Source organism: Silurus aristotelis (genome assembly GCF_946808225.1).
Source record: "Silurus aristotelis genome assembly, chromosome: 3".
NCBI lineage: Eukaryota > Metazoa > Chordata > Actinopteri > Siluriformes > Siluridae > Silurus > Silurus aristotelis.
This window is the reverse complement of record NC_139576.1, coordinates 29,561,651-29,574,519: the sequence shown is the minus strand read 5'-3', so window position 1 is coordinate 29,574,519 and position 12,869 is coordinate 29,561,651. Positions and strand designations below refer to the sequence as shown.

Genomic DNA, 12,869 nt, shown 5'->3' with positions numbered 1-12,869 from the left:
TCAATGGACAATGCTATAGAAATAAAACTTGGACATATTTAAGTCAGGAGGGACCGTAAGGGACGGTGCTGTGAGGATTGGGCAGCAGTCGAAGGCGGGGTATGCCTGCTTAGACTGCTGCCCCCACGACCCGAATTACGGATAAGCGCGAGAAAATGAAATGAAATTAAATATTTAAGTCAATGTGCAGCCTGTATAACAGTACAGATTTACTGTCCTCTGAAAATAACTCAACACACGTCCATTATTGTCTAAATAACTTGCAACCAAAGTGAGTACACCCTAAGTAAACATGTGAAAACTGTATCCATAGTGGCAGTATTTTGTGAGCATTGTTATGTAGCACTGCCTTAATCCTCCTGGACATGGAATTCACCAGCGCTGCACAGGTTGTTGCTGGCATCCTCTTCCACTCCTCCATAATGACATCACGGAGCTGCTGGATGTAAGACACATGGTACTTCTCTACGTTCCGCTTGAGGATGCCCCAAAGGTGCTCAATAGGGTTCAAGGTTTAAAGACATATTTGGCCACTCCATCACCCTGGAAGTAATTTTGAACAGGGGGTGCTGTGAAATTTTTTTTTTTGACAAAAAAACCTATGAGCCTATGGGCCTATTTAGAATACATTTTAAAAAATAACATAGGGCTGTGACGATGGCACTTTTTTTTTTTTTTACCAGTGGACCAAATACCGGCGGTGTTGCGGTGGTTGGGGGGGTTGTTTTGAAATAATAATAAAAAAAAAAACCAAAGAAACAACACACTAAAGCCTGTAAAGCATTGAAATAAATATCAGTAAATACTGGTCACTTACATAATATAATAAAGTTGAATCCATTAAAAAAAAAAAAAAAAGGTTTATATTTCCACACAAACCCGCGTTATAGCATACCGCTCTGCGCTTTGAGAGGGATGTGGAACACGAGCAGGAAAGAGACCACCGATCTCTTTTTCTGATATCTTCATGTTATTGTAAAAGGTACGAAGAGCTAATTTTATCTTCCACAAGGGCAAGGCATTTAGGCTATGTTTGCGCGCTGCCAGAGAAAGCCAAACTAAAATCACCCGCGCGTGTGAAACGCGCTTTACAAATGAACTTGGAAAATCAATATAATTAAAATAATCAAAATAATTAAATTAAAATCCAAAATACACTTAATAGCCTACGTGTGTCAAAATTATTTCCTAAAATATTCATAAGGAATTTATAAATTGTGCAAAATATTTTTAATAGGCCTACATTTAAAAAAGAAATCTCTCTCTCGCCAATAGGGGGTGCTGCAGCACCCCCACTTCCTGCGGCCATGCCATCACCTTTAACTTCAGCTTCCTCAGCAGGGCAGTTGTCGTCTTGGAGGTGTGTTTGGGGTCGTTTTCATGTTGGAAAACCCAGTTTCTGAAGGAAGGGAATCATGTTCTGCTTCAAAATGTCGAATGTTGAAATCAATGTTTCCCTTCTCTAAAGTACTGCTGCAGCACTCATGAGTCTGTTTTTTGAAGCAGCTTCTGCACCTGACACACAGCACGAAGACTCAACTTCTTCGACAGACCCTTGCGAGGCCTGTTCCGAGTGGAACCCTTCTTGGAAAACCTCTGTATGACCCTGGCCACTGTACTGTAATTCAGTTTTAGGGTGATACTGATCTTCTTATGGCCTCAGCATCTTTGTGGAGAGCAACAATTCTGATTTTTAGATCTTCAAAGTGTCTTTGACAGTAGTGGTCAGTATGAGAGAATTGTACTTAAAGCACATTTTAACTGCTCTAATACAAGATACATAAATTTGCATGGTTCTGTCAAGCAGCAATGAACATGATGAAAAGGACGTGTGGCTTTGCACGGTTACACGACATACAGCTGTTATTACTTTGAATGTACTCACTTTTGTTGGCAATTATTTAGCTGTGAAGGACACCCGCAAGGACCACACAAATTGCGGGCCTTTTCTAGAAAATATGGAAGTACGGGGAATACTAGTGGTTGGAAGTCTGGTAGATCTCTTACGGCAACATCGGGACCTTATAAAGGGGAAAGGTGATGGGTAACAGGTGTAGGTGATTAGAGCAGGGAGAGGCTGAGTGAGAGTTAGAGCTGTGCGTGTGAATTTTAAAAATGACTATTAAAATATAGATGAAGATCATTAATTATTAACATCATTGAAGGTAAATTGAGGATATTTGTTATTTCAGAAGTGTGTATCAAACTGGTAGCCATTTACATTATTCGGTACCCAAGAAGTAGCTCTCGGTTTTAAAAAGGTTGGTGAACCCTGGTTTACACAGTGATCAAACTGCACCAGATTTGCTATTTAATTTTGCTCAAACCATTTAAATCCACTGAGTGACTAATATCACATCAGATCAAAAGGTTTTGTAGAAATTGAATTATTGCATTAAATAGTAAAAAAAATTAAAAATAAATAAGTGTATAGCCAAGAGACAGGCCTTCAATTATTTCCCTTTTTTTTTTTTTTTTTTTTTTAACACATCCACAGCATAGCCTGAATTCCTGCAGCTCAACAACTCAATTCAGTTACACTTAAAAATGAATAAGATGTTCTTTAGATCACCACGTTATCTGTGAAAAAGCTGCTTTGAGACAATGTTCACAATAGAAATAAAAATGAATTAAATTTTAAAAAGTTAATATTATAGCTACAAAGAATACTAAAGAACTTATGCATGGGGGGGGGGGGGGTATAAGACACACAAACTTCCTTGTTCAACCTTTAATATTGGCAAAAAAGCAGAAAAATTTAGAATTCACAATGCTGTAAACAGCAAAAGTTTCTGAAACCTATACAGAGTAAAAACACAAAAATTTACTGTTTAAGATTATCCAAATGTGTTTATTCAGCTAGAGTGTTCACCTGTTCATGTTTTTAACAAGAATATAGTCAACCAAGCAATAAACAAGCAGAACACGAAAAAACAATTTAACTTATTGTAGGAAAAACTACAGCTGTCCACAGTCAACAATTGTTATCTTCTTGCTCGGTTTGCCTTTTTTAGAGCCCAGCTCTTCCATTCGCTTCACCACATCCATGCCTTCTTTGACAACACCGAAGGCAACATGTTTAAAGTCCAAATGTTCGGCTTTCTTCACTGTGATGAAAAACTGAGAGTTGTTTGTGTCTCGGCCACGATTGGCCATAGACAGTATACCCGGTCCTGTGTGGCGCACTTCAAAGTTCTCGTCCTCAAACCTCTCGCCATAGATACACTTCCCACCTGAGCCATCCTGATTAGTTATATCGCCACCCTGACAAAACACAGAACATGACAAATCAATCAGACAAAATAAAAAGATTTGTTCAATTAAAAAAAACAATTTTATATTAATTAGTGCTTGGCCCATTTGAATAAGATGGCAGACTGGATATAGAACACAGCGGGTGCATTACCTGACACATGAAATCAGGGATGATTCTGTGAAAAATAGAATTCCGGTAACCAAATCCTTTCTCTCCAGTGCACAAAGCTCTGAAATTTTCTGCTGTTTTAGGGACAACGTTGGCAAAAAGCTCCATCGTGATCATGCCGAGTGATTCATCATCAGCAGCTATAGCGAAAAACACCAATGGGTTGCTTGGGCAACAAAGTTCCATGACTTTTGAAGACTGGGCCAAGTCCACTTGAGTCAGGCACCTCTGGCAATCTGTAAAGGTTTTCCTGAAGGATTCAGCAAGTTCAGGGTTCTTAAATTTAGCAGCGAGCTGCTCCACCTTGCCGTCTCCCTCTGTTTGAAAAAAAATAAATAAAAAAAAAGTTGTACAACTTAGAAACATGAAATAGAAACATAGTGGAATAACTGTACAAAATCTTCAAGTGGTCTAACCTGCGTAGTCACAAGCCGTCCAAACGAGTGCATTAGCAGAGGTGTTCATGGGTTTCAGCTCGATGTCCTTTGTGATGGTGTGATTAGCACACACCTTTAAAACCTGCTCACGCCTCATCAGGACACGGTAGTGCTTTTTTACTGGATGGAAGAGGATCTTAAGGTCACCAACTCCGCGCTCTTTCCATTGGTTTAAATCGCGATCCCATCTGAACAGCTTCGCCCTCTGCTTGAAAAGAATCTCCTCATCTTCTTCACCAGACTTCACCTCAACCTGAGAACAGAAAAAAAGGCACAGATTTGTGCAACATCTTGTATAGCTTTTATAGACTTTCTCTTATCTAAGCACACACACAGAAATATATACATGGAGGGATTAATCCATAAAATGACTGGAATAGGGACATACCTCAGGTAAGGAAACAATGGGCTCAAAGTGAATGTCATTGTTTGAAACATCGTCATCACTACCCTCCTCGTCTTCATTCTCATTTCGAGAAGCTGTCTTGGTAGTGCCAAAGACTGCTGCTCCAGCATTGTCCCAGGAGAAGTTGGAGTCTTAAAAGAAAATAAGTAAACAAATGTTATAAAAAAGACAAATGAGAGATGGAATGTCAATTAAAGTTAGGGTCCCCTAACTACTGCCAGAGACATTTTTATTTGACACACACACATATACATATATATATATATATATATATATTCTCTCACACACACAAACTGCATCTGAGAAAGTATTCACAGCGCTTCACTTTTTCCACATTATGTTACAGCCTTATTCCAAAATGGATTTCTTTCATTAATTGTTCTAAAAATTCTACAAACAATACCCCATAAATGACAACGTGAAAGAGATTTGTTTGAAATCTTTGCTTAAAAAAATATATACAGTGAGGAAAATAAGTATTTGAACACCCTGCTATTTTGCAAGTTCTCCCACTTAGAAATCATGGAGGGGTCTGAAATTGTCATCATAGGTGCATGTACACTGTGAGAGACATAATCTAAAAAAAAAAATCCAGAAATCACAATATATGATTTTTTAACTATTTATTTGTATGATACAGCTGCAAATAAGTATTTGAACACCTGAGAAAGTCAATGTTAATATTTGGTACAGTAGCCTTTGTTTGCAATTACAGAGGTCAAATGTTTCCTGTAGTTTTTCACCAGGTTTGCACACACTGCAGGAGGGATTTTGGCCCACTCCTCCACACTGATCTTCTCTAGATCAGTCAGGTTTCTGGCCTGTCGCTGAGAAACACGGAGTTTGAGCTCCCTCCAAAGATTCTCTATTGGGTTTAGGTCTGGAGACTGGCTAGGCCACGCCAGAACCTTGATATGCTTCTCACAGAGCCACTCCTTGGTTATCCTGGCTGTGTGCTTCGGGTCATTGTCATGTTGGAAGACCCAGCCTCGACCCATCTTCAATGCTCTAACTGAGGGAAGGAGGTTGTTCCCCAACATCTCGCTATACATGGCCCCAGTCATCCTCTCCTTAATACAGTGCAGTCTCCCTGTCCCATGTGCAGAAAAACACCCCAAAGCATGATGCTACCACCTCCATTCTTCACAGTAGGGATGGTGTTCTTGGGATGGTACTCATCATTCTTCTTCCTCCAAACACGTTTAGTGGAATTATGACCCAAAAGTTCTATTTTGGTCTCATCTGACCACATGACTTTCTCCCATGACTTCTCTGGATCATCTAAATGGTCATTGGCAAACTTAAGACGTGCCTGGACATGTGCTGGTTTAAGCAGGGGAACCTTCCGTGCCATGCATTATTTCAAACCATGACGTCTTAGTGTATTACCAACAGTAACTTTGGAAACGGTGGTCCCAACTCTTTTCAGGTCATTGACCAGCTCCCCCCGTGTAGTTCTGGGCTGATTTCTCACCTTCCTTAGGATCATTGAGACCCCAAAAGGTGAGATCTTGCATGGAGCCCCAGTCCGAGGGAGATTGACAGTCATGTTTAGCTTCTTCCATTTTCTAATGATTGCTCCAACAGTGGACCTTTTTTCACCAAGCTGCTTGGCAATTTCCCCGTAGCCCTTTCCAGCCTTGTGGAGGTGTACAATTTTGTCTCTAGTGTCTTTGGACAGCTCTTTGGTCTTGGCCATGTTAGTAGTTGGATTCTTACTGATTGTATGGGGTGGACAGGTGTCTTTATGCAGCTAACGACCTCAAACAGGTGCATCTAATTTAGGATAATAAATGTAGTGGAGGTGGACATTTTAAAGGCAGACTAACAGGTCTTTGAGGGTCAGAATTCTAGCTGATAGACAGGTGTTCAAATACTTATTTGCAGCTGTATCATACAAATAAATAGTTAAAAAAAAAAATCACATTGTGATTTCTGGATTTTTTTTTTTAGATTATGTCTCTCACAGTGGACATGTACCTTCGATGACATTTTCAGACCCCTCCATGATTTCTAAGTGAGAGAACTTGCAAAATAGCAGGGTGTTCAAATACTTATTTTTCCTCACTGTATGTATGTATGTATATATATGTGTATGTGTGTGTGTGTGTGTGTGTGTGTGTGTGTGTATATATATATATATATATATATATATATATATATATATATATATATATATATATATATATATATATATATATATATATATATATAGCCTTTGCTACCAATTACACTCAATTTATTTATTTATATAGTATGATGCTACATGCTTGCCAAACATTTTAGGCAGTTTGTCCCATTCTTCTTTGCACTCCTCTCAAGTTGAATGGGGGGCATCTGTGAATACTTTCCAGATGCAGAGTGTGTGTGTGTGTGTGTGTGTGTGTGTGTGTGTGTGTGTGTATACACACACACACACACACACACACACACACACACACACACACACACACACACACACACACACACACACACACACACCCTAATCAAATATATATATTTTAAAAGAAAATTATTTTTTGGTTTTATATATTTTTTTTTTTTTTGCATTGTAACAGTGGCAAAAAAAAAAATCTAATGTTCACATGCAAAACTAAGAAAACAATAAAAACCAACCTTTTTTTCCAAATGCATATTCCTCAGAATTCTTTGCCAGGTCTGCAAATGTAAATGCATTTTGAGAAACAAAACTGAAAGCAGAAGGGACATCTGTGGGCAGATGAAAAGAGAACAAACATCAGTCATGTTGATGCACAGATAAATAACGTTTGTGCAAATGTCATCAAAAACAAATTCTAAAATATCGATCTGAACAAAATCCATGCGGAATGGAAAAGGGATTTGGGAGTGGACATATCAGAGAAAACCTGGAAAAATGCATTATTCAGGGTGAATGGGACGACCTCCTGCACTCGTTTAGGCTTGATTCAGTTCAAGGTCCTTCACAGACTTCATTACAGCAAGGTTAAGCTGTCCAAAATATACACCAATGTAAATCTGCTGGGGCAGATTTGGCTCATATGTTTTGGACTTGCCCCAGACTGTTTGATTACTGGACAACTATATTTAAAATCTTTTCTGAGGTTTATATTAGGGATATTAAGCCTAGTTTTGAAATGGCAATTTTTGGAGTACCTGAGCAAGGTACAGTCATGCCCAGGAAGTGTCAGGATGCTTGTGCTTTTGCGTGTCTTCTGGCTCGGAGAAGAACATTGCTTGATTGGAAATCAAGTAAACCACCTTTAGTCTCACTCTGGCTTAAAGATTTGATGCTATTTTTGAAGTTAGGAAAAAATATAATACTCTCTTAGAGGGTCCACTAAACTTTTCTATTTAGTATGGACTCCAATGATCTCATATTTTGGAAAGGGTGCAGCTGTTCCCCCAAACTGAGTTGGAAGGCTTGTGCGCATTGTAACAGGTAATGCTGTCAGGTGCAATGGGCTAACAATGTTGTTCAGTATTTTCTCACTGTTTGTAATGTCAACTGTGTTTTTTTTGTTTTTATTTTTGGGATTGGGGGGGGGGGGGGGGTTTGTTGGAAAAAAAATTGTAAGGGGGGGGGGGGGGGGGGACCAGGAAATGTGGAAAATACTGTCGATTAGCTGTCGCCTAATGTTATTGTTGTTTGTTATTGTGCTTTCCTCTGTTCCTTCCTCAATAAAAATAAATTTGGTTTGTCAAGAACAGGTTTTATCTATAGGGATCTGACTTGATTGTGAAAAGTAGTGTGTACAAAAAAAATTATAATGAACCACAAATACTGGTTAACAAATATAAATGAAATTAGGCAAGGCATTGGGTCAATATTTGGACATGAAAAGTGTACATTTAGTGTGTACTTGTGTACTTATGTCCCTTTGTTTCATATGTGTGGATTACACACAATCACTCCTGTCTCTCTCAGGTTACAGTGAATGTTTATTGTTGCACATGTAGGAGGCAAGATGTATTTTGTGTGATAACATTTGTGATACTTATTTTTTATGACAGAATTTTAGGATCTTAATAGAAAAAACTCTTTCATAAAAATAATTGGTCAGAATTTATATTCCAAAGAAGGGTTACCTTGAGTGGTGCTTGAGTCAGTTCTTTCAGCTTCCTGGGTCTTTGTAGAGAGGTCAATAGGACAGCCAGTATCAGCTACAGCAGGCTGGTCAGACCAGTGCTCACTGTTTTTCTTTTGCTTGAACATTTCACTCTGGTGGGGGAAACAAAAATATAAAATAAAGACTTTTATAAAGCCTACTGAGAAAAATTAAACAACTACAAGGGCAATTTCAAACCATTATTGTCTGAGTGTAGTGCTGTTTTTCGGTTTCATTGTTTTGAGATGGCAGACAGAGAGGAAGCAAATTATATATATATATATATATATATATATATATATATATATATATATATATATAAAAATAAACCATGGAATACACAGTATTTCATTTATGACCAATTAATGTGAAAAAAAATTTTTTTTATTTGCCTGATGTGTGCAGATTCACCAATTTTGCATACGAAATGAGTCTAGGACACCCACCTGAGCTTGCTGGACCTTTTGTAACTCTGTTCCAAAGTCCTCTGGCCTGTCAAGCTCAGTGTCTGGATCACTACTAGTACCACAGAAAAACGTGAGGGGAAGCTGTAGGCTCTTGGCTTTTCTCTCCTCCTCCAAGGTTGGTTTCTTTTCCCAGACAAGCACACATTCAGGTTCCTCTGCAACTCCACTGGCTTTAAATGGGAGATATTAAGACATTCTTCAAACAACCAATCCAGTATTTAAATGTAGTGATTTAAAAAAAAAAAAATTGTCATTCCTAATTCAGTGTTATGAGAAGTGAAGAAAAGAGTGCAGGCAGGGTGGAGTGGGTGGAGAAGAGTGACAGGAGTGATTTGTGATAGTAGGGTATCTGCAAGAGTGAAGGGGAAAGTTTATAGGACTGTGGTGAGACCTGCGATGATGTATTGTTTAGAGACAGTGGCATTGAGTAAAAGACAGGAGGTGGAGCTGGAGGTAGCAGAGCTGAAGATGTTGATATTTTCGTTGGGAGTGACGAGGATGGACAGGATTTGAAATGAGTTTATTTGAGGGACAGTGCATGTGGGACGTTTTGGAGACAAAGTGAGGGAGGCGATTGAGATGTTTTGGACATGTGCAGAGAACATGATTTTTGTCTTGATTATCTGGAGTTACACTAAATTTCCCACATTTAAGCTTTAGTAAACTACACCTTGAGTTTTTCAGGCCCTACAATTCATAGTGCATGTCAGCCCAAGCCATTTATTTCAAGGATCTCTCTGATGACCTCCATAATATAGAACAAGACCTCACATTGAGGTGAAAAGGAGGTGGCCCAAGACAACACTACTAACTTCAGGACCAGTCTGTGAATATCCTACATTGGGCCAATCAGAGCCCAGACTCAAACCCCATAAAACATTTGTGAATAAATCTCAGATGTGAAAGGGTGACTTCCTGTCCAGTCTGATTGTGCTTGAGAGGTTATGCAGGAAAATGAGAAAAACTGTTCAAATATCTTGATCAAAGCTTGTTTAGACAAATCCATCAGAAACAGAAGCTGCTAACAGAGCTGCTAGAAAGTGACAATACAATAGCAATATAAAAGCATAAAAAATTGCTACATTATGTGCTACTGTGTGTAGATTGATGTCCAAATGTTTACATTTAATTTTCTTTTAACAAATAAACCTACACCACTATAATTGGGCAAAAACTGGAAGGGCCTGAATACTTTCAGAATCCTATGTAATATATATGTTTTATATAAATTATACACACAGTTATTAATTCCTTGTCTGTATGGTTTGCTGCACTGTATCATAAAATACACATTTCAGATTTAATTTAGATTTCATTCTGTATATATACAGTGGAACCTGGTTATGTCGCCAGCCTAGGAGACTCCAAAAGCGCTGAGATAACCGATGATAGAGATAAACGAAAACCAATATGGCGGCAATATATTAACGTGCTTGAAATTTCTTTATGTACATAATGTGCGTTATTAAATGAGAATGTGCATGCACGTGTTTTTGGAGTTTTTTTTACACAACAGCGTTGCCGTGATTTAATTGATTGGTCATGCGGAGTGAGATAACCTGTAATGCGGATAAGGATGCGGAAGCCGAAGTAAACGCAAACAAAGTTTATTGAGAATACTCAGGAGATAATCCACCAATACTTGTAGCGAAGCAGTAATATCCAGTGGTCCACCAAGTTCTGTGAAAGCAGAGACAGTTCGTGTAGAGAATCCACGGATCCGCGCTATGGAAAGCGCAGCACTGGGTAGCAACAGATAAACGTGGTGCAGACAGCGTGAACATGGAAAACAACAGGATCGGGGTAATCCGGGGTGCAGCCGTTGAGAGAATGCGGTGTCCAAGAAGAAGGGTACATAGTGGGATATGTATACGCGATTACACAGACCGACATGAACCAATACATATGATCATGCACAAACAATAACGGACCGCGAGTGTGTGGAGGTGAGGAGCTTAAATAGGAGATGGGATGAGTGAGTGAATGAGAGTCAGGTGTGTGTGATCAGCATGACTGCGACAAGCGCACGGGAGAAGAAGCAGGGTGCTTTGGGGAATGCCGCCGCCAAAGGGGGCGTGGCAGGGGGATTCCTGACATAACCGACGTTAAGTGACAAATTTGCCCCCTTGTGCTCGAGATATTAGGGTTCGGCGACGTGTGTGTATTTAAAAAAAAAAAAAAAAAAACGATTAAAAAATGCTAAGACAAAGTGAGAATTTGGCGGTTCCACTTCAAAAACGTTGACATAATAGGGTTGGCGAGTTAACCGAGGTCGAGATAAGTGGGTTCAACTGTATTTCATTCAATTTTACTCATAATCTACATGTTAAACACACACACACAGATGAATATAACTTACCTAGACCATGTCTGCCACAATCTGGATACAGTTTTCCTTTTAGATTTCCTACAGCAGTCTCGAAATCTTCATCTACATAGTAAATGCATGTTGAGGTCATTGGATTTGTTGATCGCCAAAAACGTAATAAACAATGAAGACGAAGTTTTCTTCCAAAGAACAGACTGATCAGTTTTCTGTTTTTTTAACCAAAGGTAGCAAAATACAAATAAGTCAAAAGTCTAATGATTGCACAATGCTGAACTGTATTTTGCTTATTATTATTGTTCTTAATGAATTAAGGTCATGGAACTACATTGTGTTCCAAATTAAGGTGATTCACAAAACTAAATAAATTTTCAAGCACTAATCAGGGGTTGAGGGGAGAAGCAGTAAACTCTTACCATCACTATCATCGCTCACATATCCTGGCTTATTTTTGTAAAGAAAAAACGTTGGTGGCAGCATCAGTTTTCGGGCGAGTTGTTCCTGCTCTTTAGTTGGTTTCTGTTCAAACACGATTTTAATATCAGGGTCACAGCTGTCCCCGGCATTAGTTGTGTCGTCCAGGATCTCAGAAGACACTAAGAGACAAAAACAAGAATTAGCCCGATCGCTCAATTTTAAACAAAGGCGAATTACAGCATTAAAGCCGACAACCATTTTAAGTTACATTTTCAGTGACGCTGGTGGCAATGACACCACTAATTTATTTTTTATCTACTTTGCATTATGCAAAGTAGGATATTTTATCATAAGCATCATAAGTATCATGACAGAAAACAAAATATTTATTTATCCAATATATTATATAATACAGCAATTAGTCCAGGATTAATCATGTCCACTAATTTGATGCGGAAGGCCGACAGAGACACACACAATCTATCATGCACTTCACCAGACAGACGGTTATTTGGTGCAAGTTTTTCCAAAACCCCACTCAGGATCATTTCACTTTTTAACATCTTATCAGTTTGAATAATACGTGATGCCTTTCAAAACAACAAGCAAAGTCTATTCTGATTGAGAATGAAAATGATGAATAGTTTCAAGATCATTTTAAAAAGCTTCTACAAATTACCACTTTTCCACAATATATACAAACATGCCAAATGGGGCTTTAGGACAAAGCACACACGCACACAGCTCAACTGCTACTTCATTACAAAATGTATATACAAACAAACCATTCAAATGGGAATAGTGTTTTTTATTAAATACAAAAATGGCAACACCACTGTCTCTAAACCATACAACATCTCAGGACTCACAACAGTCCTATAAACTTTCCCTTTCACTCTTGCAGATACTCTTCTATCACAAATCACTCCTGTCACTCTTCTCCACCCACTTCACCCTGCCTGCACTCTTTTCTTTACTTCTCCAAAACATTCTCCATTACTTTGCACTGTAGATCCCAGGTACCTGAACCGCCACCTTCTCTCCCTGCAACCGCACCACTGCACTGCCCTCCGACTCCTTCACACACATTTACTTATTTCCCTTCCCTACAGCACCTACCTTCAGCTCCCCAGGCTCTTCCCTACCTGTTGCCTACTCTCTCCAAAATGACTATCATCCACAAACTTCATAGTCCACAGAGACTCCTGTCTGACCTCGTCCATCAACCTGCTCATCACCACTGCAAACAAGAAAGGGCGGAGCCGATCCTTGATGCAGTCCAACCTCCACCTTGAACCAGTCTG

The 12,869-nt window shown here is 39.0% G+C and overlaps 2 protein-coding genes across 3 annotated transcripts in view; one reads left to right on the top strand and one right to left on the bottom strand.

The window, feature by feature from the left end:
• The window catches only part of LOC310724036 (craniofacial development protein 2-like), a 384,292-nt gene that overhangs the window by 250,454 nt on the left and 120,969 nt on the right, over positions 1 to 12,869 (top strand). The gene's annotated exons all lie outside the window — the stretch shown is intronic.
• The window catches only part of ranbp2 (RAN binding protein 2), a 28,246-nt gene continuing 18,093 nt past the window's right edge, over positions 2,717 to 12,869 (bottom strand). For both annotated transcript variants that reach the window (XM_083537629.1, XM_083537630.1), the window contains 9 exons: positions 11,565 to 11,744; positions 11,182 to 11,253; positions 8,802 to 8,992; positions 8,336 to 8,468; positions 6,884 to 6,976; positions 4,250 to 4,398; positions 3,841 to 4,114; positions 3,407 to 3,741; positions 2,717 to 3,264 (listed from right to left, as the gene is read on the bottom strand). In XM_083537629.1, the coding sequence (XP_083393755.1) occupies positions 2,959 to 3,264; positions 3,407 to 3,741; positions 3,841 to 4,114; positions 4,250 to 4,398; positions 6,884 to 6,976; positions 8,336 to 8,468; positions 8,802 to 8,992; positions 11,182 to 11,253; positions 11,565 to 11,744 (1,733 nt within the window). In that variant the 3' untranslated portion in view covers positions 2,717 to 2,958. The remainder of the gene's footprint in view (positions 3,265 to 3,406; positions 3,742 to 3,840; positions 4,115 to 4,249; positions 4,399 to 6,883; positions 6,977 to 8,335; positions 8,469 to 8,801; positions 8,993 to 11,181; positions 11,254 to 11,564; positions 11,745 to 12,869) is intronic.